Source organism: Patagioenas fasciata, chromosome 10, assembly GCF_037038585.1.
Source record: "Patagioenas fasciata isolate bPatFas1 chromosome 10, bPatFas1.hap1, whole genome shotgun sequence".
In the NCBI taxonomy this organism is placed as follows: Eukaryota; Metazoa; Chordata; class Aves; order Columbiformes; family Columbidae; genus Patagioenas; species Patagioenas fasciata.
The window spans coordinates 2,827,309-2,853,417 of record NC_092529.1 but is presented as its reverse complement, the minus strand read 5'-3'; the positions used below and the strand labels follow the sequence as shown (position 1 = coordinate 2,853,417).

Below are 26,109 nucleotides of genomic sequence, written 5' to 3'. Positions count from 1 at the left end.
CCTGGGACATCATATAGTGATGGGGCAGGGGAGCGTTGTTGTTCCATCACAAAACCAGGATGCTGCTGCAGCGTGGCTGGTGGATGCGAAGCCCCGTGAAAGAGGAATATGGAGCCCAGTTCCTTCTCCACAAATCTCACACACAACAATATCCCACTTTCCTCCTCAGCCCCTTCTGCAACGCCACCTCCCAAGCCAGCCCTCAAGACCATTAAAGCAAACATGTAGCGGAAGGGAATGCCCTTCTCTGCCAGGCTGCTGGGATCAATGGTTTGTAAATGCTGCACAATGATGGTTGAGCAGCTGTTGAGTTCCTCTCCAAAAGTTTCTTTTGGTGACGGGGGAAATGCTTCCCATCCAATCTTTCTTCCCGTGGGATGAAAATCACAACATAAATGTAGGACATACAGTCAGTGAGGCACAACTTATGGTGCCTCTAAGGAGTTCTTACAACCTGGCACTAAGTGATCTTATTTAAGGCCCTATAATAAATTGTAACTGTTATTCTTGCAGTGTTCCACTGAGATTTTGCCCTTTCATGAGGAGCAGATAATTTCCTGAAGTTTAGTTGGGGTGACTTTATTTCACAGCAGAGCTGGGCTTCAAAGACTTATTGTCATGACACAGAACCAGTGTCGGTGCTCAGATGTCGCAGAAAACAACGCATGGGCTTTGCTGGAGTTAATCCAGGGTCTCACCAGTTCACTTGACCTATATGTAGCTGATTTTTTAAGAAAGAGAAGGGCCTCTTTTCTGTTCTCCATGTATAACTTAAGATATAACTAATTGTAGGTAAAGTTTCACACTGGAAGAGGAAAGCAGCCAAGGACAATCTCCCTGCTATTTTAATGCACATATATATAATTTCCTCGTCTTGTTTTAGTACAATACAATTTTAAAAATGTAGAAACTTCATTTTTTCCCAGATGAAAACATGGATGAAAGTCCACTTGCATTAACTTTCCGATCCAAGTTCCAGCTTTAAAACAGCTGGGGCATCAATTCAAAACGTCAGGGTTTTCAATGGAAAAGCCAGCACTGGAGTGGAGCTGCACACTCCCCTTGCCCTTCCCTGCCCATTTATTCCAAAGCACGGCTGGCATGTGAGTTGGCTCCCCAACACGCACACACGATTAAGTCCTAAATGACAGCTTGTTTAACTAGAAAACACTTCCATTTTTTTCCCCCTTAACAAAGGCCATTCATTTCTCACTCTTCTATTTGCTTAAAGATGGTTTCACTTGCCCTGCCGGAGAGTTTGCACGACCCTCCTGATTGTTCCCCTCCAAAGAGCGCTGCAAGTGAATGACCCACCTCTTGATCTCCAAGCAAGAAGCCTTGCCCAACACATCCCAGCATCACCAAGCCAGCATTGCAAAATCCGTATGTGTGCCTTGAATATTTTGATCCTTGAGAAAACAATCGAATCAATTCATCTCGGGAAAGACAGTCCTAATTCTTCCCTGCTAACAGTGGATTAGGCAGCAAGAAGGAACGAAGATGAAAGCTGGATCATGTAGCAAGTCCCTCCATGCTGGTGACGAATGTCTTGAGGGACAGGCACAACCTCCTTTCAAGCTATCTTCAAAGCTTCCCCTCCATGCAGACCACCCATTGGGAAACCACATCAATACCAAAAAGAGCTGTTTTTCACCCAATTTATTTACATGTTAAAATAAACACATGTTCCCATATAGAGCGAGGGCCCCCAGTGGGTTCTGTTTAGTCTGTGAGATTCTTGGCGGCAAAGTACAGCATTCCCCTATTCCAAAGCAATCTTGGCACAGATTTTTTTTTTGTTACATAATTTTTTCAGTGACTGAATAATAAGAACGCTGCTGAAAAGCGGGAATCATCTTCTACGGCACTGGCAAGGTGTTTTACCAACTAGGGTCAGCTGCAACCCAGAGCTCCCAAACTCCTGTGTTGAGGGTCAGTTCTCCCGATGGGTTGCTCTTGCAGTTCTCAGCCAACCTGTCCAAAGGGAGCTTTCCCACAGACTTCAAGTGATTTTCTCTTTTTCCTTCGCTCCTTCCCATTGCCACATGGCAGTGCTACCCTCATTACTCTGGATTTGTCCCCGTTTCTGACAAGGCATGAAGGAAATGGCACTCTTAGCGAGCCGACAGCCTTTTATACTCACTTTGTGCAAACTCAATGGTCATCAGGAGGTGGATTATCTGAAATAAGAGTAGGCTTTTTGGTGAGGTTTTGTTTGTTTGTTTTTTAACAGGGTACACCCCCACAGAGCCATAGCTCACTCAAACCCTACCAGACCTGACCAGGAGCAGCATAATTAAGATAAAACCCCTTCTGATGAAGCCATCCTGCCCAGGGTGCCAGAGCAGAGTCCCAGGGCGGCCAGTTGGCTCCTGGCTGGGTGATATTCAGATGGTGCACGGGGAAAGTCACGGGGAAAGCAGCACGGCAGAAAATAGCTCTGCTAAATTCATCTTGCAGCAAAAGCTGCTGTCCTTTCTTGGTAGAGATTGATTTCAGTGTTATTGTTCCAGCTGCTTATTAGCGCTTGATACCCTTTTTCTCTGCAACTCTTCTCCCTGCAACTCTGCAATCCTCGCTATGGATATATTTACCAAACGAGTCAGGATCAAACAGGCAGGTTATTGCCTTCTGTGCACAATTATTCATTTCAAACTGTGGCTGATCGACAGTAGACAATGAATTCTAGCTGGCAGCGCTGCCCTTCAGCAAACAGCGCCCAGGTACAAGCGCCGAGCTGAAGGTTACAGACCTGTATTTGCTTTTGGGCTGCGCAAGCCACTTCGCAATCAGTCAGCGAGGGTGTATTTGCAGCTCTCTTCAAAACGTGGGCAGGGTAGGTGCGAGGTTCATGAAAAGGCATGGGAGTGTAATAAAAATGACAGGTTGTGGAGGTTCAGAAGAGCCTCCTGGTTTCTGTCCCTTCCCCCAGCCCGAGCATGAACTTGGCATCACTACGGGTCAGGCTGGCTCCTCCTTAGCAAACAAACTGCCAGGCTCCCCCAGCACGCTTTGTCTTCCATAAATTCAGAACCAGAAAATAAATGCAGTGTGGAGAATGTCAATTTTAAGGGACGATGCTGAGAGCATTAATCTTTGTACGATCTACAATTCAGCACTTTTTTTTGTTGTTTTTAAATTCAAATTTATTTTTGAAGCTAAACAAGGATTCTCAAATTGGGGAGTATTGCCAAGCCCTGAATAAATCCCAGCATTAGAGATGCTGTGGGTCTAACAGCTTTCCCCAGGAACTGAATCTGCAGAGGAATTAACCCCGGAGTGCCAAAGGACATCGGTTTTAACACCCCAGGAAACCTCACGTTGTGGTTAAAACAGGTTATTGGCACTCATGGGGCGATACTGATGCAGGGTGGAGTAAATCACAGGCTTAGCTGGTACAGAGGAACTTCTCTGCATTGTTTGTGAAGTGGGCATGTTTCCAGGTGCATTCCTGGTTACAAATTCAGTTAAAGGACATGTATCTACCAAACAAGTCAACCTGCACGTAATTATCTGACATGATTGTTTTGCATCCACAACCTCATCCTTTAGCAGTTCAAAAAGCAAATAATAAACATTTGGACACAAGAAAACGCTATGCAGTTGCAATTTAATATTTCTTATTTTTCTGCCTCATCCCTTTAAATACTGGTGACAGATTTTATTCTAAACCACTCTCTTTGCTGCCTGAATCTTCTTCTTGGCCTGTGAAGAGCCATTCACAGCAATAGTTTTGCACTTTTTGAGCTCAGGGTTTTTGTCTGCAAGCTCTCTGCAAGCGGGCTGGTATCACATTTGGGTTTTGCCACGAGTAACCTGAGATGTAGTAAAGTGTTCTTCCTGAGATCCTCAACAAACCTGTGGCAGAGCCACGTGTGGGTTTCCAAACACCTTCTTGTATAGTCTCATACTGCGATGCATAATGAGCCCCATCCTGACCTGAATTACACAGGATCGATGAAACGGTTAATGGGAAGGACAACCTGCAAAAGATAATCCATGGCTACTAAAACTGCTGCTTTATTGAAACATCACAGACCACAGGCCAGCCCTAAAGCTACGTGCAATCCAGGGAAAGTCTTCAGAATACCAAGCCAAAAAGGCTTTTCTACTTCAGTTCACTAAAACTTGGCCACAGCTGGCACAGGCCAAGAGAAAACCATCATCTGAGGACTGGCTGTCGCTTACAGAAACGGGTCAATGAGTTGTCATTCGATGTCTTAGAGCATCACAAAACCAAGTGGCTCGCTGACCACCAGACTGCACAGAAGGCTGCGTGGTCGGCTGCACGCACCTTCCGATGGGATTCCTTCCAGACACCCAGAGGTTGGGTCAGATCTTTCGCAACCCTCGTTTTCTTTTTATAAGCAAGGAAGATGCCCAAGGAATGTGACTGCGATGCTGGAAAAATCTCACCTGGGTTGGATGAACCAGAGGCTGAGCAGGTGTTCTGCTTTACTTTACTAAGGGGCTCGGAAACAAAGAGGCTCACGCTGCCAGAGGCTTTCAATGATGGAGATTAATTTTTAAAAATTCTGAAATCATTTTCCCAAATCACCGACCATGAATTTCATAGTTCCCTGTACACCCCTTTATCAGTTAAAATGATCTTTCTTCTCTAAAATAATAGTCCAAGACATTTTAGCTTCTTATGAAAGCAGGAAAATCAACCCTAAAACCCCTGAGTCAAATCCCGGCCCCACTGACATTCAGCTACTGCATTCAGAGGGTGCAACCACGTATTCTGTGTGTAGAGACACTGAGCTCTAGCAATTAAGAAATAAACCCCCAAACTATGCATGAAACACATTATAAATGTGGTTTTAAATGTGGTTTTAAATGTGGTTTTACAGAAGTGAGAGACATAAATGAGTGTTAACGCTCTGCCAGGCCCCGCAGACAACGTGCAAGACCAAAAGCGAAATGCTCTGCACTAAGACGTTGTGGGTAAGTAGTAGATGGAGAACAGAAAGATATTGATAGTGGAATATACGGCCTTAAAGTGGGTAGAAATACACTGGGATAAAAAGTAAGAAGCTTCTCAGAGGAGCACCAGCCTGGAACAGACTGCTCGGCTGGAACGGTGTTTGCCAGCAACTAAACTCGGTTTAAAACCAAGCTTTGACTGTGAAAAAGACTCAGGGATGCTGTTTGCAGGAATAAAGGATGAGATAACACAGGGAGTGTCTTCCTGTCTGTGCGCCTAATAAGAATATGCTTTAATAAACAAAGAAATGTCCCGTTTCACATTCAAAATGAATGTGCACTAGGAGGAACGTGACTAACTTAAAACGCCAGACACTGTAACAAAATGTGTTTCTCTGCTACACTCACGCTAATTAAAAATGGAAGGATTTGAACATATGAATCAAAAAAGAATGAGTTTTCCCTTCACTCATTGTCTATTTTGCTTCAGGGATTTGTTGCTGCAACGTTCAATGTCGTGTTTGCAGTCACTGCTTGAGAACATTTTGGTTTTTAAAAAAGTCTCTGCGTCGTTTTTTAATAAGAAAAGATGTCCCTTAGTTGTCCCTTTAATAAGATGTCCCTTAGTTGCAGGACTTGTGAGACAGGCCCTTAAAAGGGCTCGTGCTCCGTAACAAACAGAGCTGCTCCCAGGAAGATCAACACGGCCGCTTATTTATGGAGCAAATGCACCGCTTTGAAATGGGCATCCCGGCTCTATAGCAACACGCCACACTGGATGAACGAGCAAATAAACAATCAAACGCTCAACATTAGAAGTACAAAATATAAAAAGCAGAATACGGGCTGCTTCTGCATCTTTATTCTGGCAAGTCTAACTCCAACTGCTCGAAGAGCCTGGGCCATGAAGGGACATCCACTGACTCCTCACTTGTGGGGTCCCTGTTGTTGGCTTTGACCCCGTATCAGCTCATTTTACACCGTGCTAACAAACCCCGTGCAGGGGGTTCGCCTGGGACAGGCCCAGGGAATCTGTTAATAGCAACTTTTGGCACAAACCAGAATGAGACTGCCAGAGTTTTGATCAAAACACACACATGCGTGCAGCTTAAGTGACCTTTTCTGTGACTTCAGATCACTACATATAAGGAAAATAAATCCTCTTACTTGAAGTTTTGAAAAGTTTTGCTTGCTTTAGTGAATAATTTCCCCGATACTGTAGCTGTTCGGTTCAGCAAGAGCAATTTTATTCAATAGTTTCCAACACAAGTGGGGCACAAACTGCATTCAAAAATGAAGATATAATGGGGGTTTTAGGCCATTTATGGACTGGTTATACATTTTACTTCTCTTTGTAAAGCTGCTTGTGCTTTGTTTGGTGCAAATCAGAGCTCTCTTTGAATACCGCACTCCTTAGTAAGGCTGCTCCTCCAGGTTAGTGCTGACCTAGGCACCAACCTGAGATGGACTGTGCTCCTTTGACTCCTGTTGTCTATCTAAACATGGACTGAAGGAAACCAGACTATGTCTTAATCCAATAGGAGTTAGTTATACACACAAAAGAGATTTTCTTCTGTACTTTGCAAACGGCATTGGACCAGTCATTTGTAACTCAACAGGATGACAAACTCCACATCTGTGTGCAGATTCATTTATAGGTGAGGAATCATCTGAAACAACCTCCTCCAAATTAGAGACATCTGACAAATAAACAATAGGAAAGCTAGTCACTTTAATGAAATGCTGTTGCTATGGAAAAGTTGTCCCTGTAAAGGTGAAAATAAACATGCTTCCTTTTTCTTACTGTGCAAAGACATCAAAAAGCATCTCCCTGAAGATGAAGCTGTTCCTACTTGTAGATACCATTAAAAGCTGCTTTTAAGGGGGTCATTCCCTCACCCATTTCAAAACCTTCCTTGCTTTAATTTTGGAAGCTACATCCCAAATGTGAGCAGCTAGGATGCCCATTAGTTCAAGAAGGATAACTGAACGGACATATGGAGATTATCTAGCTCAAGCCCCTACTCAAAGTGTTTCCCATTCCATCAGGCTGTTCAGGGCCTTGTTGAGTTGAGCTTTAAATGACTCCAGGGCTAGAGATTTCCCCACCTCTCTGGGTCCTGCTCCAGAATTCGACTGTCTTCATGGTGAAAGCATTTTTCCTCGTATCTAATTGAGATTTCTTATGCTGTGACCTGTGTCAGTTCCCTCTCATCCCATCACCATCCACCTCCAAGAAGAGCTTGGCTCTGCTGTCTCCAAACTCTCCAACCAGGGACTTGTAGACTGCAAGATTCCCCTCTTAACCTCCTCTGCCAGGGCTAAATAAGCCCAGTTTTATCAGCCTCTCCTTGTACATCTCATTCTCCAGTGCCCTGATTGTTTTGACAGCCCTCCTCTGGCCTTGCTCCAGTACGTCAATGTTTTCCTTTTACTGGGGAGCAAACTGGAGCCGGTGCTTCAGACGCAGTCTCACAAATGCTGAATGGAAGAGAATAATCCCTACTCTTGAGTCGCTGGCTATAATCTTTCCAATACAGCTCCGTATGTGGTGGCCTCCTTCACCACAAGGTCACACTGTTGACCAATGTTCCACTTGTCTGCAAGGATCCCCAGGTCCTTCTCTGCAAAGTTGCTTTCTGTTCATTCAGTGCCTGGCCTTTTATGCTGAATGGGGTCACTGCACCCCACATGCAGAACTTCACAAGTGCCTTTGTAAAAATATCCTGAAGTCCCTGCCAGTCTTGTCAAGGTCCCCGTGAATAGCGGCATTCCAGCATATGCTCACTTTCCACTATTTGGCACCCCTGTAAACTTGCTGAAAACGCTCTCCATCCCACCATCCACATGATTAATGATAAAAGGTTCACTGATAGCGAACCCAACATCTATTTCTTACTTCTTCCCTTGAAGAACAGAGATTCCCCTGACACTTCTTGAGGCCAAAGTCCTTGCCGATATGAACTAATGTTCTGCCATGGATGTTAGTAAAGGAAACGACCCCTGGAACAAAGTTCGAAGCAAGTTTGATGTCTGTCCAGCAGCCCCAGATAATGGACATAACTATCAACGTGAAATGATCTGTTCCCCCAGCCTTAGCTCTTTAATAACCATCTGGTCCTTGTCCTTCCACTCCCAACCATCTTGCACACAGACGTACTCCTCCAGCAAGCAAAGCTGGTTACGGGAGAGCAAGTAAGCTGTTGAAAACATTACATGAGGTTGCCAATTATCTTCCACTAATAGGAAATAGCAGTTAAAAGTTACAAGCCTGAACCTGCTTTCTCACATGGTGACAGACTTGTCCTGGATTCCTCTCAGCAGCTCTGCATTCAGAGCTTGACCCTTGATGTGGGGATTGATTTATATGTGTAAAGACTGAGTACACAGGACAATTGCACAGATCTTTGAGACAACAAAACAACAGGTTGTAAAACAAAATGAGCTCAGTTCAGTCAAGGCTCTTTAGTTTCCCTTAGTCACCAAAGTGTTCAAATGAAGGATGTTTTAGTCCTGATTATCAGGACCACTTGTACAAAATTCCCGTCACTTAGGCCCAGTGTTCTTGGCACCCCACACAAATCTAGTGGCCCACTCCTCTTCATGATGAAGGGCATCTCTCATTTGAGAGGCAGAATCACGGAAGGGAAGCCAGAAGGACCCAACCCTCATGGGAAGAAGGAAGCCTTCTAACTTTCCCAAACGAACGCCACGTCTCTCCGCCATCCTGCTGTCTGTTAACAGTGACAGGTTGAGGAGCACGGTCTGGAAGGTGGTCGGCGCCAACAGCTCCATGCCCAAAGTCATTGTGCTCACAAGAGAGCACTCTGTTCCCTCTGTCGCTGCGTCCCCTCTCACTGGGGCCCGTTGTTACAGCCTCACGCCTCCTTGTGTGAAGGCCAACAGCAAGGCTTTGTTCAAGAAGCAGCTGCTGAGGAGATGCACTATCTCATGGAATGACCCACTGACATTTCTCCCTCTGCTCATTAATACGCAGGGAATAATTAGGAGAACTAGGGCAGATTGCACAGCCCACTTCTTTTCAGAGGAAAAAGGCAGCTCTTTGAGACCCTGGCGTGCCCCAAAAGGGATTCCCCCACAAAGTGGGCTTGCAGCAAAGCTGGGGGAGCTGGCTCCATAGCACCTTCTTCTCATCACCTGATGGGGTAAGGGAAGAGGATGGCTCATGCCAGAAGGTGGATGGGGCAAGGCTGGAGAACAGGGTGTCCCAGCTCCGCATCGCTGGAGCTCAACTCTCCACCTCTGCTGCATCAAGAGCAAGCTCAGCTGAGCCAGGACCTGAACAAAGATCCTGTTCAACTGGATCCTGTTGTTTATTCAATGAGCTGTTGTCATAGGGTGGATCTAAAGCAGTGGGGAAATGGGTGAGGAGGTGGAGGGAGCAGAGCAATTGGGGGAACTGAGGAACCCTAACCATAATTTCGCAATCTTTACTGCAGACCAACATGATCATGTAGTGATGTCCACAGACAGAGCAGTGATGAAAGCTCATCTGCACTGCCTCCCTCCCCCAGCCAAACAACGCCTGCATCCAGCTCTGGGTTACAGCACAGCACTCACCTGCCTGTTTTATATCACTGATCATACCACAATTAAATCTGACTACAAAAAACCATCGGTCAGATAAACTAATAGATTGCTATGAGCAGCCCAGGTTTGGTTTGTCGTGTTTTCACAGCTCACCTTAGATGACACTACACGCCTGATTTCAGGTGCTCTTGCTTCTGTGTGTCTGTGCTAAAGGTGTATCCAGTCCCTACAAGTTTCGACCCCTCTTTGCCTAAAAGAGAGGTGCAGGACTATGTTTTTGCCGCTTTTATATTAGCGTGGCTCCATTATCATCCTTGGGAAGTCAATGAAACAAAGAAAGTCTCATCCCCTGAGTGGGGTGGAGAGAAAACACCTCCGAGTATCCCCTGGCCCTTTCCTACCCCAAACATTTTAAGCAAACCCCTCCGCTGCAGCTCCTGTGTGCACTGTCAGATACATCGGCCGTGGGCAGCCTTGCTGTCTCTTTATTTTTAGTTTGCTGTGGTCTAGCTGCTTCCTGGCTCAACAGCGTTGTTTCATCTGACAACAAAATAAAAGCCGCACTTGCACTGCCAAGTCCCAGCTTGTGGCTTCCTCTAGAGCATGAGACACTGTAGGTTATTTGCTTTCGTGATTCACCCAGTGATTTCTTGCTGTTGTGTAGCTGCTCTCCTCAAACAGAAACACAGGTTACTACCCTGAAAGCCGCCGTGTGGTGCAGGCAGAGCTTCGGGACCGTATGATCCCAGTGTGAGGGAAGGGTGAGCGCTAAAGCGACAGAATCTCTGCTGAGGTGACTCCCCCGGAGCAAGACTGGGCTGCAGAAGCCTGTAATGAGCTTCTCAAAAATGACAGTAACAGTGCGCACGCCTCCGTTTAATAAAACCCATCTCCAAGTACTTACAATTGCCTGTTGTGCCACAGGATACTCCCTTTGGGCTGCACTGTATTCTGATACAATTACAGGCACATTGAAGCATCATTGTGTTGTAGGTGTATCCAGACCACTTTTTCCTACACGAGCTGTGGCCCCTCTGGGAGATGCTATCTCAAGACCAGCAACAGAACCCAACTCCATGCAGCAATCTGGGAGAAGGCAAGAGAAAATAATACTGCCCAGTTGAAAGGGTGTGTTCAAGGGTTTGTCCAATGCATGGGGAAATCTGCGGTTTAGCTGTACGAATCATTTGGCCTATAATTTCAAAGAGGCTCAAGCTAAATGACCTGTTTTCCTCAGCAAGTGCTGCAAGACCAGTCGTCACTCCAGAGGAGCTGGAGGTGAGAAGAAGCAACTGGTGTCACTTTGGCTGGAGCTCATCAGTGGTGGGCAGGCTCATCTCAGCTTAATCTTGCTTTTTGGTCTTCAAGCTCAGAATTCACGTCTGTGTTGGGAGAAGCACACGCTGTAGCCCCACTTTACACGAGAATCCCCAGAACCGAAACAAGAGTTAGAAAAGGGTGGCCGAAGTAAGTTTACCCAGTAGCTATCTGTTTTATAGGAGGACTTTGCTCCAGGTTTCGAGTTTTCTCACCGCCTAAGGAATTCCGTGGTGTACTGCAGCATCTGAACTCTCACCCTGTAATTATGCTCTGTGGTTTCACCTCCTGCGTGCCCCATGCATGCTGAGCATTCCTCACCACTGCCCTAGAAGGCAGATAAGCCTGACTGCTGCCGTCATTCAACATCTGGAGAAGGGAAGGCTAGGATGAGCTAGGCTGGCTTGGGACTGTGCTGAATACGGAGTCAAAACAGGGCTAAAATGGCAGCGGCAGTGCTCTGGTAACCAGGCCAAAGAGTCATCTCTTCTGGGATCCTCTTGCTAAGAGGAAGCTATGGAGGATGCTCAAAAGAGAGAGTGTGAGCGGTGGGGCAGGCGAGGAGGACTCTTCCCTGGTATATCCCCTCAGGTTCCATCTCTGCCCACACGCCACGCAGGACACATCACTGCCTGCCTTCGATGTTGCAACTGTGTTTACGACTCAATTTTCCCCTGGGTTAAAAGGGGAGAATGGATGAATTCCAGATAGAGCTCTCAGGTGCACAGGACACTTAACATGGATCAAGGGTCAAAGAATCACTTAAGTGTCCCCTTATATTCCCGTTGGTTTTGCTCTGTCATGAGCCTTCAATCTAGCGCTTTTCAGAGGTACATGCACAAGGATTTATGTCCAAACACTTGTATCATGGTGGGACAGATTAATCACCCCTTCACAGCTCTCTCTCCACTCTAAATGAATCATCATAAAAGACTGAAAGACAAGTTGAGATATTCTGAAGAACAAAAGGGCTAATTTTCCCATATGGAATGTACTTGCAAAGTTTAATCTGAAGCTCTGAAGAATTTCCTTCTTCTTTGCTTGACAATCCTAATGAACTATCAGTGGCAAATGCCCCCGCAGCAGTTCTGGTCTGACAAACATGAATGGGTTGAGAGTCTTCAGAGTGGAATGGTTAGTAAAAATTTCAAAAGAAAGCATTTTTCTGACTCTTGAAGAGTGGGGTTTTACTCAGAGGAAACACATACAGAGAGAGGGGAACGCAACCTGACAGCCGGCTGCGATTCTCCTCCTGCCCTCGCAGTCACCACCCCAGTCTGAACAGTCACAGCACTTTCCACCTCCCAACGACACTTGTGTGTGGGAAACATTCCTAGGAGAACAACTTTCGTCATCTTAGAAAAAGCCTAAAAGAGGATGCACTAACGCAGGTACCCAGTTAGTGCTGTATTTTCTTTCCTAGCCAAGAAGAGCATCTAAGGATGAGCACATTGGGAGCAGTCCCGCTGCTCAGAGCGTGGCTGCTGGGGTGGTTCAGGTAGGGCAACTTTGCGGGCAAGCAAATCCCAGTTCTGTGTGAGGTTCCTCCTGCATTAATCATAGAATCAGAGAATCATTCTGGTTGGAAGAGACCCCCAGGATCGTCAAATCCAACCATTACCCCATCCCCGGCACTGCCCCATGTCCCTGAGAACCTCATCTCCATGTCTGTTCAACCCCTCCAGGGATGGTGACTCCAGTACTGCCCTGGGCAGCCTGGTCCAATGCCCCACAGCCCTTTCTGGGAAGAAATGTTTCCTAATTTCCAATCTGAACCTTTCCTAGTGCAATTTGAGGCCATCTCCTCTCACCCTATCGCTTGTTATTCAGGAGAAGAGACCAACCCCCTCCATGCTACAACCTCCTTCAGGTAGTGTAGAGACCAATAAGATCTCCCCTCAGCTTCCTGTTCTCCAGGCTAAACAGCATGGAGACAACACTTGCACACATGAAAATGCTAATCTGTCCATACCCGCGGTTATTTCCAGTAGTCCCTGTGGAAGATTTTATTTCCCAGCAATGTTCACTTATTTTCCTGAAGATCAGGAGCCCTTATTTGGAAAAAGAAATAGATAAAAATGCCCACAGCCCATTGTAAGCCTCCTGTCAAAGGCAATGCAAGCAACGAGCGCCATTCTTTCCTGTGTCTCTGCAGAAGAGCAGCTTAAACTTCTCCTGCTCTAGTGCGGTGGACTCCATCGGAGGAAGCAGAAAGAGCACAATTCGGGTAAGCACACCCGCCCACCTCGGTGACAGTCACCGAGGAACAGTTGTGCTGCTCCGTGAGCAAACCAGCTACGAATCATGCTTGCCGAGGCTTTCCCGACCCCATCCCTGATGTGCACAGGATCACATCACGCGGGAGCGCTGCTGCAGGAACGTCCCTCGCGCTGCTGTGCAGGAGCTGTTACCTCTCACTCGCAGTGCTATCCCAATTCTTGCTCTTATTAATGCCGACAACCTTCTCAGTCATTCCCCGCCCTACCAGTTTGACCATGTTTAGTCCTTTTTAATCTCCCTGTGTAGATCAAGCTTTCCCAGTGCTATGAATAAATAAAAGCCTTCTGTTCTCATCAACAAAATGGTCTTTTAACAGTTGCAAGAACAACACAGCAATCACTTGGTGGTGGAGGTGGGGGGGGAGAAAAAACAAACCAGCTAATATTTGATGCATTTAAAAACCTTTGCTTCAGCTATTTTCTGCAGCAGTAGGTGACTGAGAGGGACCTGCTAACCCATCAGAAATGCTCACCACACATCGAGTAGCAGCAGGGGTGAAAAAAGCAAGCTGAACTTTGGTTAGAAATATCTAAGGAATACGAATAAAGTGTTAGAGCTGCAGCCTTTCCTTTTGCTTTGATCTGGAGAGTGGGAAATTCAACATCTTCAAAGAGAGTCGAAGAGCTGGAGGTCTCCACATTCCAGGACAGGGTTTTATTCCCTCTGGAGAGGGAAGGATGTTGAAAGGGCTTGTCCAATGTAAAGGCTGGGAACTGCTGCCAGGTTACGGCGAGGTATTTCACCTTCCTCATCTTCACCTAAGACAGCCACATCACCCATAAGAAGCACCAACGAGCCCAAGTGAAAAAGGGGTCAGTGCCACCGCTGTTTAAGAGAGAAGTAAATAACACTTTTCTGGTTCTCACATCTTGGAAATGCTTTCGTAACTGCTGTTAGTTGACATGTACTCTTGAAGGTGAAATTGCGATTGTTCTGGGCTCTGGCCATGTAGTGCAACCACAGAGAATAAGATCTCAGCAAATGAGATGTTATAGGAAGAGAAATGAGGATAGCTGGAACATCATGTGCTATACCAACTGAAAATGCTTGGTATGAGAAAACAAAGCCACATTCTCTATCCTTTATTCTCATTTTCCTTGGCTCTCAGCTTTACTGGTGCCTAAAAATACTGCATTATAACTAAAGGAGCTGCAATCTGCCCGCGACTGACTGAAGAAGCAGAATATCACTGCAGTTTGATGAATCTCCCATGGGTATTCCTCCTAGGAGGGCTTTCCTAAATTGATTGCCAATAACCGAATACGTTTGTCTGTCTCTTCTTTCTACCATCAGAATGTTGCCATAATAAAATACCAGTAATAGAGAAAGGAAATTGAAAGCGTGAGATGTCATTTCAAAACACCTGAAGCTTGCAGAAGGTATAGCAAGGTTGTCCCAGTGGCCTTAACTCTGATTTCACGAAGCTGCACGCCAAGTAAACCCAGAAATCATAGGGAACTGTTACCTGCCTATTGAAAACACCAGGTGAGAGTCCACAGAAAAAAATGGTGTGTTCCAAAACCCAACCATTTTCCTCTTCCATGGCACTGATATAAAACAAAGCAATTCAACAGTATTAGATGTAAGGTAGGGTTAAGAGGTCTTCTGGAATTAAGTTTTCACCACCATTGTGGAAAATTTCTAATACATATCTATGAGATCCAGTGGTCTTGGGATTACTATGAAATACCCAAAAGAGTAAATGCATGAATCCTGATGTACTAAGTGAACTTAGCCAGTGATGCCTTATACAGGGCAATACCAAGACATAAATTCGGGCAACTACTGTTACTCTGTGAAGTGCCAGCCTTTTTGCTGAAGCCTCGTGTAACAGGGAACAGTGGTGCAGAGCAGCTTTTGGCAAGATTTAGAGCCAGAGCATAGGCTCCTACAGTCTCAGCAATATAAATGGAAATTATTTTTCCTTCTTTTGACTGAAGGATAGACACAATTACACATCAGTCAGGTCACGCATACTACAGCCCTAGTAACTTCCCAGCTCATTTGGGAAATCATGCCAGCCAGGCTGTGGAACTGCATGAATAATCTCATGGATAATGCACCTATATTGGGAATTTCAGCCATGATAATACCAGAATCAGAATAAATGGCCAGGCTGGGAAAACTACGTCAAGCTCATAAGACTAAGAGCCACTCTAAGAGATGGGGAATAGAAAGCAATTATTTTGCTAACACAATTGAATAATTAATATGACCCGAAGACATCCAAAGGATGGGAGGCAAAGAGGGAAGACGCTGGTGAAGTGATTTGGAAGGGACAAAACGGTGGAGGAGAGCTGGAAAATTTCCAGTGTGATCCGAGCAAATTTGGCAACCAATGTGTTTGTGTCCATCAGCTCTCGCTGGCATCCAGCTCGGGCTGTAACCCGTGTTCCATATAACACATGTGCATTCTCTCTCTAACTTACGGTGAATCGAGGCTCAGTTAAATTAGCTCTTTGTGTAACACAACTGTGTTTCCATTGTTCTGCTTTCAGGTTCCTCTTTAGCATCTCTCCATGGCTGATGATGAGAACCAAACAGAATTTGGAAAGAAAACTGTAGGTTTGACAGGGAGAATGGAATTGGTAACTGGCCTGAGCAACCACATTTGTATTAACTGAACTAATTTACGCAGCAACATTAGTCTATTAAAAACAACACCACCAACAAAAAACACCAAAAAATATTTATGCTTCTCTAGTCAAAAAGATATTCAAGGAAAAAGAGAGCAAATAACTATCTCATTATACAACACAAAACACGCCTGACGGGAACCTTCACCCCAAAGGCCGTTCTCCATCAACAGAATAGGCATTCCCCATATCAAATCCATGCGATAAATACGTGTTATCATTTCTTTGAGGCTTGTTACTTCGAATATTGTTATTTTGACTTCTACTTCTTCAAATCTTTATCGAGTTTTAAGGGAATGAGGAACTAAGGCACGACGATAAGCACGCACAGCGAGCAAGCGCCGTCTCTCGTAGGCCACGGTGGCTCTGAACAAACTGCTTGTGTGTCCCAGAGTTCAGTAACTTCTGGTATATATTGTCTGTAATCTACGGCCAGCAGCTGCAGAGTGGACAGCATGTGGCCCGTTCCATCACCTTTCTCATGAACTTTATGCCATACAGATAAGCAAAAAGGAACAACGACACTTTCTACTGGGATGACTGCAGACTCCTGCTAGCCTGCCTCCAACTTAGAGGGAATATATCGAAATGAACACTTAGAAATATTGTGAAATATAAAGGCAGAAAGAGACTCGTGGTCAGCAATGATATTTCTGCACATCTTTGTAAAGCCACCCCTGAATATGGCATGTGATCAGTTGTCCGGAAAAATCACAAGGGTTTTATTTCTTTTCCTTGCAAGCTGCCCAGAGGACTAGGTATTCTCTTTTTTCAGGGAAAATAGAGGGTTAATTTTTGCATGGGAGCAAATGAAAGGGGAAGGCTTGGTCAGCGGGATTCGGTCAGGTTTTGCCTTTCCTCTCTCAGACTAAATGGTGCAATGCCTCACATGCTCTGATTTCTGCTGCATTTGGGATCTTCAAGCTCAAATTAAACAGCCCTGGTTTTGAGGAGATCTGGGGGCAGGTTTGAGTCTCAGCTTCAGCCAAGAGATGGGCGAAAGAGAAATAATCCCTTAGACAGAGGTTTAAATAGCGCCAGCAGTAAGATCAGTGACAACGCTGAGGAAAACTCGAGGAGCGGGGATAGGTTTTACAGATCCAATAAGCACCATTTCATCTCTTTCTCATTTATGCCGAGGTGTAAATATTTTATTGACTCTTCTCTCACTGCTGAGCAGCTTTAATGGCATTTGCTTCAGTAAAGTCCTGAGCTGCTGTAAATCAAGCACTATTTTAGACTACTCACCATGGTCATGGGCAAAGACAAACAAGTTAAGTCCTGTGAGCCTCTGGGCCAAGTCATCGTAGCGGCCGCAGTGTTCCCCAGCGCCATGAGCGATAAACACCAGGGCCCTAAATGGAGCATTAAGGTATAAATCATTAACTTGCTAATCAACCCACAAAGGCTTCAGAGCTGCAAGTGAAAAACAGCATATTCAATTTAGCATCAGCATTTCACACATCGGCAAATACAAGGCAAGTATCTAATGGCTGAGGTGGGTTTTGATCGAGGAGAACCAATGGTCACCTTGACCTATCATCAACCTGGTGTTAGGTGGTAGTAGGACAGACCAGACGGAATCCAGCTGCCCATGGGGCAGTCACTGCTCTTTCCCATGTGTCTGTCACCATGGCCTGCTGCAAGTTGAAGATGCAGATGGGCATCAGCATCAATCCCCAAGCTGGAGAACTCTGTCCTGCACTTGAGGCATCTGCACTGCTCCTACTATGGAAGTGTTGCCATTGATTTAATTTGGGACTGGTATTTCTCCAAATATTGTCCTTAACTTTGCACCTTGCAACACTGTCTGACACTACAGACCAGTCCAAGATGAAACTTCAGCTAAAGGATGGGTCTTCAAGCAAAGTCCAGAACTTTGGTTGAAGTTTGGAATTTTATCTTTTCTTCTCAATGCCGGCCGTTTTATCATTCCAATTTCTGCTCCAAAATAGTTGCTTCACATTGGTGATCAAGGTGACTCTTACATAGCCACCATACAACTACAGGCAGGGATCATAAACCCATCAGTCTAATAGTCACCTTTTTTTGAAAGACATGCAATTATTTATCTTCGAAGATTCCAGTTTTACCAGTGATGTTTTACTTTTACTGGAATGGCAACACACGAGAGTGGCTGAAGTTGAATGAACCTTCCCAGTGTTTTTCCTGTAGAACTATATCAGAAGTAGCAATGAAATTACAGATTTTGTGCTAAATTTGACAGGTGACTATTTAAAATCCAGCTTTAGCAACATAAACATAACGTGTTCGTTTAAAAGTACCGTCTGTCATTGCAACACCAGCAACCACAAAACAGTTTGAAGGCTACAGGTTAGACATTTTCAGCACATTAAGTGAAATATTAAATGAACTGACAACATAAAATAATTACAGCAGTTTACAGCTGGCGAATTCCTCAACTTTATTTTGATGGAGGTTTTGAATACATTTTTAGAAAATGTATTCACCACAATAAATGGTTTTGATCTTAATATATTTAAACTTTAAAAAGGTGTTGGATGCTGTAGAAAGTCCTGCTCTAGCTCGTTGATTAGCACCTGCTTCAAAGGATTTGCTCATGCCAGACAACTTGAAAGAGCATCCATCAAAACCAGAAGGATTTTACAGAGCGGGCAGCAAACACAACAGCAGCAATGCAGAGATGCTCTGGTAACTGTCTAATACTAATCAGCAAGGCTGAGGTTAGGTCACGTAGCTTATTGAACTTGCTGAGCTTTACAAATGTTCTTTAGTATCACTGATTCAAAACTATGTGTGTGGGGCAGTCGGTTCTTCCTCGGTCATCTTTCCCTGTCAATAGATTTGTCAAGTTATCAATGCATTGCCAGACAGCCTGATTTTCAGAGTGCAGTGTCTATTATAGCTCCAAATACTGAAGAAAGGGAGAGACTGTCCATTCCACGGGGGAAAATATTAACTGTCTGTAGCAGAGGCATCACGGCTTTACGTGTCCCACCTCTCCCAGAGACAGGCAGCCCAGCAGAGACACTGCGGCCAGTGCTGGAATAGCCAGGCATTGCTCAGTACATGCCCCTGAAAAGTCAAGGCACCATCCAAGTGCTTCTGCCTCTACCTACATGTAGTGGTCTGGTACCTCAGCCCTGGTCATAGAATTACAGAAACATGGAATAGTTTGGGTTGAAGGGACCTTCCCAGCTCCCCCAGTGCCCCCCCTGCCATGACAGGGACATCTTCACCAGCTCAGGTTGCTCAGAGCCCTGTCCAGCCTGGCCTAGGGATGTCTCCAGGGATGGTTCATCCACCACCTCTCTGGACAACCTGGGCCAGGCTCTCACCACCCTCAGGAGCAACAATTCCTCATGTCTGGCCTGAACCTCCCCTCCTTAATTTCTCCGAGAAATATTTGAAGATATGCACTGAAATGCATCAAGTGAATGAAACCTAATAGGAAGCTGGCAAAGAGATCTCTGCCAGGAAATTCTTGCTGTTATTTCATCCCCCCTGACAGCAAAGCCCTCATTTTGCTTTCATTCACAGTGATGCGGCACCACGACTTCTCCTGACAGCATCCTGCTGTACGCTCAGCCCCCTCATCTGCTGTGAAACCAGTGAGAGAAGAACCACCCTCCATCCTTCAGAGAGGCAAGGTGTTCTGCAACCTCACCGCTCATCTCGCACAACGACTGCAGAACAGAGCTTTCGGACACCACAGGGAAGAGACCTGGCTTGTTATTTGTCTGCAAAACACTGAATAGAATGCCTGAGACTGTTTGTGCCTTTAGAGCCTTAATGGCAGTAGCTGTCGAGAACACTTCGATACTTTTGAAAGTTTTGTCATATCGATGGTCATAAACAAGGCGTAAAATTTCCTAATTGTTATGTCGAAAGAGAAGGAGCTCATTTTGTTGTCGAATAAAAAGTGAGAGTGGCTTTACTGACTGAAAACTAGGTCAGGTCTACACAGCTCTTTAGCTCCAGCTTTCAGGTCTAAGCACAGGGGCCATACGTTAAACACAACCACCTGTAATATTAAACCGAGTATGAATATCATCTGAGCAAGGACTGGAAGACGTGGCTCTTTCACCTAATCTCCCATTTTCTGTTGAAAAACAAGTTTAGATTTGGCAAATAATACCTGAAGGCTGTATAACAAATACGCGGTTCAACATATTTTCGCTAGCGAGTTGGCATGAAAATACGAGTGATTAGATTGACTGACAGCAGTTCTTTACTGTATGTAAACATTTTTGCAGACACCCCTGCTCCCAAATCGCAGCCTGCTCTTTCCTACCACAACGGCTGGAATAACAGAATATCACAGACTGCTTTCAACCAAATCATTTAAAATTAACACAGAAACCCTTCAGGCTTTAGGATTTTGCAGGACTGCAGTGCCTCTGTGCACCACCTCGATGGCAATTTTGTCTAAACAAGGTTCCACGTATCATAACCACCCTGGGGAGAGATTTCTTCCCCTCCAGCTCTTGCGGTTGACATCCTTTGGAATTGGTACGTGTCAGGTAGAAAACACTTTGCACAACCTGCAAAGCTGGTGGGGGCTGACCTGTGCCTGAACCCACACGAGTTCCTGTCTCTGTCACCGCCGGCAAGGAGACCCGATGGATCTTTAGATGCTTTGGCTGGTGGAACTGTAATTACCGGACATCTAGAAATTGCGTTGCTTGGGCATCTCCTCGAGCAAGCACCAAATCGCACAACAGCACCGTCTCCCCACGCTCGTGGGTGCGTCTGCACACAAAGCCAAGGTGGGAGCTGCAGCAGGAGTTAAGCACCCACATGCTTGCTCTGACCTAACTAGTGCAACAGCAATTAGGGCTATTAAAGGAAAACAGCTTATTGACTGCTGTTTGCAGAGCAGCAGCCAGTTTGCACAAATCCCTGACCTTCCCATAGCCCTCCCCACCAATTCCTCCCTCCCCATGGCAGGTTTCTGCCTCCTGGAACTGTACAGCTGGGCAATCCGAGGCAGTCACTTATTAAAACAAGAGGGCAGGATGGTATTTACCTTTACTGCTCCAATCAACTACCAGCTGTTTCTACTTATCTCCCATTAGGAGGTGATGGTAAACACCAGTGACCACCCCCTACTTCCACATCTCTGCCGGTTGCCCGTGGTTGGTGTTGGTCCCTCCCGTGTTGTGAAATAAGAAATACACAGTGGTGCCACCCATGCAGTTGGTACAGGTACGTGCAAACGTCCTTTCCTGAATCAGGGAGGTCAGGAGTGGCAGAGGCCATGCTGCAACGCTAAGTTGGTGTGAACAAACCCACGTGGACACATTGTCCTTCTGTCCTGCCTCTTGGAGGGCTCATCAGCTGATCTGGGCTTTACCTGTTTGCAACCATTCAATGTTTCTCACTATAACTTCACATCCTCTAATATTTCACTTGTGTGGCAAGCAGCTTTGCAGGGTGGGAATTCAGCTTTAGGTGCAAGAGCAGAACCAGTTGTAGAGGTTCTCACTTCATCGCTGGGCACATGTTCCCACCTCTGCCATACCAGTACAATTGTTTAGAGATGCAATTCCACAATCAATTGCAAGAGAAGGATTGCAGGGCGAATAAACTCCAGGAACAGGCTTACACAAGAGCCTTCTAAAACCAGGGTGTTGTCATTAGGAGAAATGTACCTTGAAATAACACTCAGCTGCTGTGCTATGAAATCTTGTAGGCCAGAAACACAACTTAGGACGCTGAGCATAAGACCAATGTTCTTGCTTTATTTTCAGTAAAAAGGAGGTGGAAAGTGAACTAGATGAGGAAGGTTGTGGGTGGGATGGTGTGATTTTAACACACTGTGTCCTCTGGGGACGGAGGCACTTCCGTGGGACCCCATACATGGTCTGTTATTGCCAGAAAATAACCCAAAGCATTGGGACTAGACCAAAGAACTGAAGACAAGCTTCCTATGACTGCATATAGGAAAAACGCAATCTTTTCCACCCATTCAAGAGCATTCCTCTTCAGAACAATATTTAAGTATTTGTTTAATCTTGGGAAACATTCCTTAACTCAGGAAAGTCAGTAGGACTTAAAAAGTACAATATAAAGCTTTTTAAAAGGATTTATTAGTGCTGCCTTGAATATGGACTGATTTAATCACACACGGACGTGATTTCCTGAATCAAGCCCTTGCAACTTACGCTAATACCATGTTATTCTATGTAAGGCAACTGTGTTTTTCATTTGGTATTATGTACGTTGTTACCAGAAACAGATCAACTCTAACAAAGAACATCTGACTTGAGCAGTTTTGAATACTTGACGCTAAATTCCTGAAGTGATTTTTTTTTTTTTAAAGCAAACTGACAGGAAGGCTCTGGGTTCGTTAGGCTGCCAGAAAAATGACTGGCTTGCTGAAATTAAGTATTAAATCTTGTTGTGTTGTTGGAGGTGATTTATCGGTTCCTTTGTAGCTGGCATCAGCCGGAGTCTTAGAACCACAGTGAACAATTAACATTCATCTATCAAAACCATTTCACCGGTGGCATTTTTGGACAAGCAACTGGAAAGTTGCTCACAGACATTTTGAACTTGGTGAAAATGTAATGTCGTGTGTGTATGTTTTGCTTCCAAAGTATATTATAATGGAAAATCAACTAAAGGTATGCATTCTTGTGTTAGCTGGGTTAGTGGTCCTTGCTGATTATGAAGATTAGCAGCCTTTCATATAATAAGACCACGCATTAAGCAGCTTGTAACTTTGTGAAGCTTTAACTGTTGTTCCAATTTTCTACCCTTGGTATTTGGCTAAAGATTACCTTTAAAACCAAAAAATCCAGGTAATCAATCCCAAGAAAATGTAACAAAGAACAGCCAGACACTGGTGGCATTTTCTCCAGAGGACTCTTGAGCCTCTCGCTTTGGATCTAAGACCTGAAGTTTGAAGAGGGATGTTGCTGTATCTGATTTTGAGTCATCTTTTGCCTTTTTCTTTTCCTCTGAGGTGATCTGTGTCCCAAAGCAACCTGAGAAAACGTGGGCTGTGGGCAGGGACTACAAATAGATAGGGTAATTTATCTCATGTTGTGCGTGCTCGTGACCTATGCAGTTAGCCAAGAATTTACCCTGGCGACTCCGGTTAGACAGGAAAATTTACAGTGGAGTCAGGTGTGTCCCTTCGCGCCATCCTTCTGCCCAGGGAAACACGCAGTTCTGTCCCTCCGAAGGCACAAGAGGCAATGACTTTGCTCCCAGTGCCAAGCCACGTCTCAAGGAGCTTTGCTTGCTCTCTCGCCCAGTTTTGAGAAACGCATTCTTAGCCTTTGCTCTAGTGACCCACAGCTTTGCCAAGTAGGTCTGTAACCTGGGCAGCCGCCTCTTTTTCTGCTCTCTCTGAAGCTGAACAACACTATGTTAAACTAGCAGTCCTACAGCTACTTTTCCCAACTCAGGAGAAGCAGCAAGTCAGGGCAGGAACAGCCTGGAGTCGAGTCTATCCATCTTCTCTTAACATCACAGACCACGTAGCATCAGCGTGGATATCTGACAGAGCTCTGGAAACCTTTGAGCACCACAGAACATGCACTATGCTCACATTACGTAATTTCTGCTTGATTTTTATAGGACTTCTGGGGATTCAGGATTCTGCACATTTGTGTTTGATGTGGTTTGGTCTAGTCTAGTAGAATCAATAGCTTAACTCCTGTCCAGATCCTAAACTGGCAATTAAAATATAAACCACTCCAGCAAACTCTGCTTCCTACTTTCTTCCCCCATTTACTCAGGCTTGGAAGTTCCTATTCAAATCTGCCCAAAGGGGCTGCTATTTGTTTGGGCAACATCCCACTGTCTAACATGATAGAGACTTAGGACTCAGTCTTAAAATCTGCACTGGCTTCCATGAGCAACCCTCTTGCAACATGTCTGCAAGCCTGGTCTCATCATACATCTCAAAATCACAACAATCCCTCATCAGCATCGAGTTAGGAGGACGTTTGACAACTGCTGTGACCTCCAGAAGGAGTAACATGGGTGGGTTATTCAACAACACCAGAAAGCGTAGACACCATAAATCAACGGAGCAGAGACAGACCTGGGCAGTACACATATATTTCAAGACAAAAGGCTCAACAGGGTCTAGCTAGAGCCAGCACAAAACAATGTGGAGAAACAGCTTACGCTGATTTATTGTAGCTCTTCGAAAAGCAAGCTCTCACCAAGAATAACTCATGCGTGGTGTAATACAGGGAAAAGAGAGGAAGGAAACTTCAGGTGGGGGTGGAGGGAAGGAATTATTGGAACCTGGCAACTGCTCAGCTCCAGACAAATCTCTGCAAAGTTAACATTTGAGACCAGCTGCATTTTGTTCCAAGGAAGCTTTGAAGTAATATTTTAGGGGACACAAGGCTGAGATCAGAGGTCAAACGTGCACCGTGTAGCTTAAAATTCATGGGCCGGATCTTCCCACCCCTTTCTTGGATAAAACTGGAGAGAGAGGGATTCTAGGGTTACATGGACTTTGCCCTGGGGAGGCATTCCTCCACTTCGGTATCAGGGGTGGGATCTTCCTCGGCAGAACGGACTCCCAGACCTGCTGCTCTGACTTTGAATGGTTCTTAAAAATGGTTTGTCCACATTTTAGACTCCAGCCACGGCTCTAATCGCTGCCAGTCTCAAGCTGTTCTTTCAGGGAGTGGATGGCACTGACCACTCATGACAAGCAATATTGAAAATGTTATTAAAGGAAAAATTCGGCTCATCACCCTGGCACATGTGCGGGGAAGAAGCTGAAAAGCAGACACGTGGGGCTCAGAGCATTTCCAGGCCATTCCTTGCAAGAAAAATGGCACAACTGAAATACCTTGACCAGGCATTTTGGGCTTAATGTGGGCAAATCCTCAGTAATCTGCAAGAGAGCTGTGAATAAGGAAGGAGCAAGGAAGGGGATGACGTTTCACCTGGTCTGTGAACTCAGGATAGTATGGTATTATTACTTTTTGCACTGACTGTGCAATTCCTAATTGTATGGCAATTGTTTAAAGCAAAATGTAACACTTCAATTCCCTGAAATATTTAGACTTGATAGTATTGTTTGTAATCAGGCAATTCCATCCACAACATGGAACTCTGCACTTCCTCCTGCATTGAGTCCATTACCCATCCTCACTTCTACGTTTCTGATCTGGTTTTGGCTGTAGTCCTCTCTGTTGGTCGCTATTTTAATTTATTATCTTTAACAAATGGACAAACTCATAAGAAGTTCAGATGCCACAGATAACATGAGGCTCCGAACAGCCAATCTTTTTCTGTGTGGTTTTCCAAAAGCCAGGGTGGAATTATCCCATAAACTCAGAGACAGAAACTCAAGGAGTGATTTCTTAATCATAAAGCGCTCATGTATATTTTAACATACTTTGAGATTAAGCACATTAATTTCCAATGCACAGTCCTATCTCGGCACATCCCAGAGCTGCACTTCAGCCCTGCCCGGCTATGAGAGGAATCTTTGCAGCGAGAGGCTTTACGGGTTCTGTCAAAACCAATATCAGCAGCTATTCCCTTGGGAAATCAGTAATGTCACAGGCAAAGCACTTGCCAAGGCTTTGAGCATGTTCCAATTAATTTACCATTCCATGTTTGCTGTAGACCTGAAGTAGAAGAGAAAGTTGAATGTAAGCAGTTAAACGTGAGACGCAAGAATCCCGCTAAGACAGCGATCGCTGCAGCATCTGCTTTAAAGGCTGAAATGTTTATTCAGGTTTTGAACCAGAGTAAATCTGGACCGTGGCTGAGGTGCAATGGTTTACCTATAGATGATTTAATAGCTAACAAATGGATGGAGACTTCTGCCTACGGTTGCCAAACCCAGGTCTGCGTTATTTCTTGGTCGCACTGAGCTGATCTGGCTGTCCAAAGACTCTGGCTATGGCAGCTTGTTTCCTAAAATGCTCTTTCATTTCCAGCACCGAGGCAGCTTCATCTATGGCAGTCAGAACTGCCATGCCAGTGTAAATAAGGAACCACTTGCTACGAGTTTTCAACGCTGTCTTGTTGGATTGCTCTCAAAACGGGCTTGATGGAAAAGCTTTAAACTCCAGAAGGTGAATGGGGACTTGACCAACTTGGGGTGCAACTACTAAAATAAGGATGAGTGGTAACAATAAAATCAAAGAGTATTTAGTTAGATAAATGCTTGGCTGCAGCCACTTTAGGTAGAGGCAAAGAAAGCTGAAGGCATGTGGGATGCCTTTTCTGCAGAAAAGCTTAAAATAGAAAAGGAAATCAATACTCCTTTACAGTATCTGGCAGTCACTGAACCAAAACATACATGTACACCTACAGCAGAGCAGAAATAACAACATTTATTCAAACCACAAGCTGTTATTCTGCTGCAGGAACGCTGTGTTTTCTGTGGAGTGCTTCACCAGCAACTGAGAAATACCACCTATTT

At 45.1% G+C, this 26,109-nt stretch overlaps 1 protein-coding gene across 3 annotated transcripts in view; it reads right to left on the bottom strand.

Annotated features, from left to right (window-relative positions):
• The window catches only part of MGLL (monoglyceride lipase), a 93,704-nt gene that overhangs the window by 20,872 nt on the left and 46,723 nt on the right, over positions 1-26,109 (bottom strand). For all 3 annotated transcript variants that reach the window (XM_065845195.2, XM_065845197.2, XM_065845196.2), the window contains exon 3: positions 16,959-17,065. In XM_065845195.2, coding sequence (XP_065701267.1) covers positions 16,959-17,065 — 107 coding nt within the window. The remainder of the gene's footprint in view (positions 1-16,958; positions 17,066-26,109) is intronic.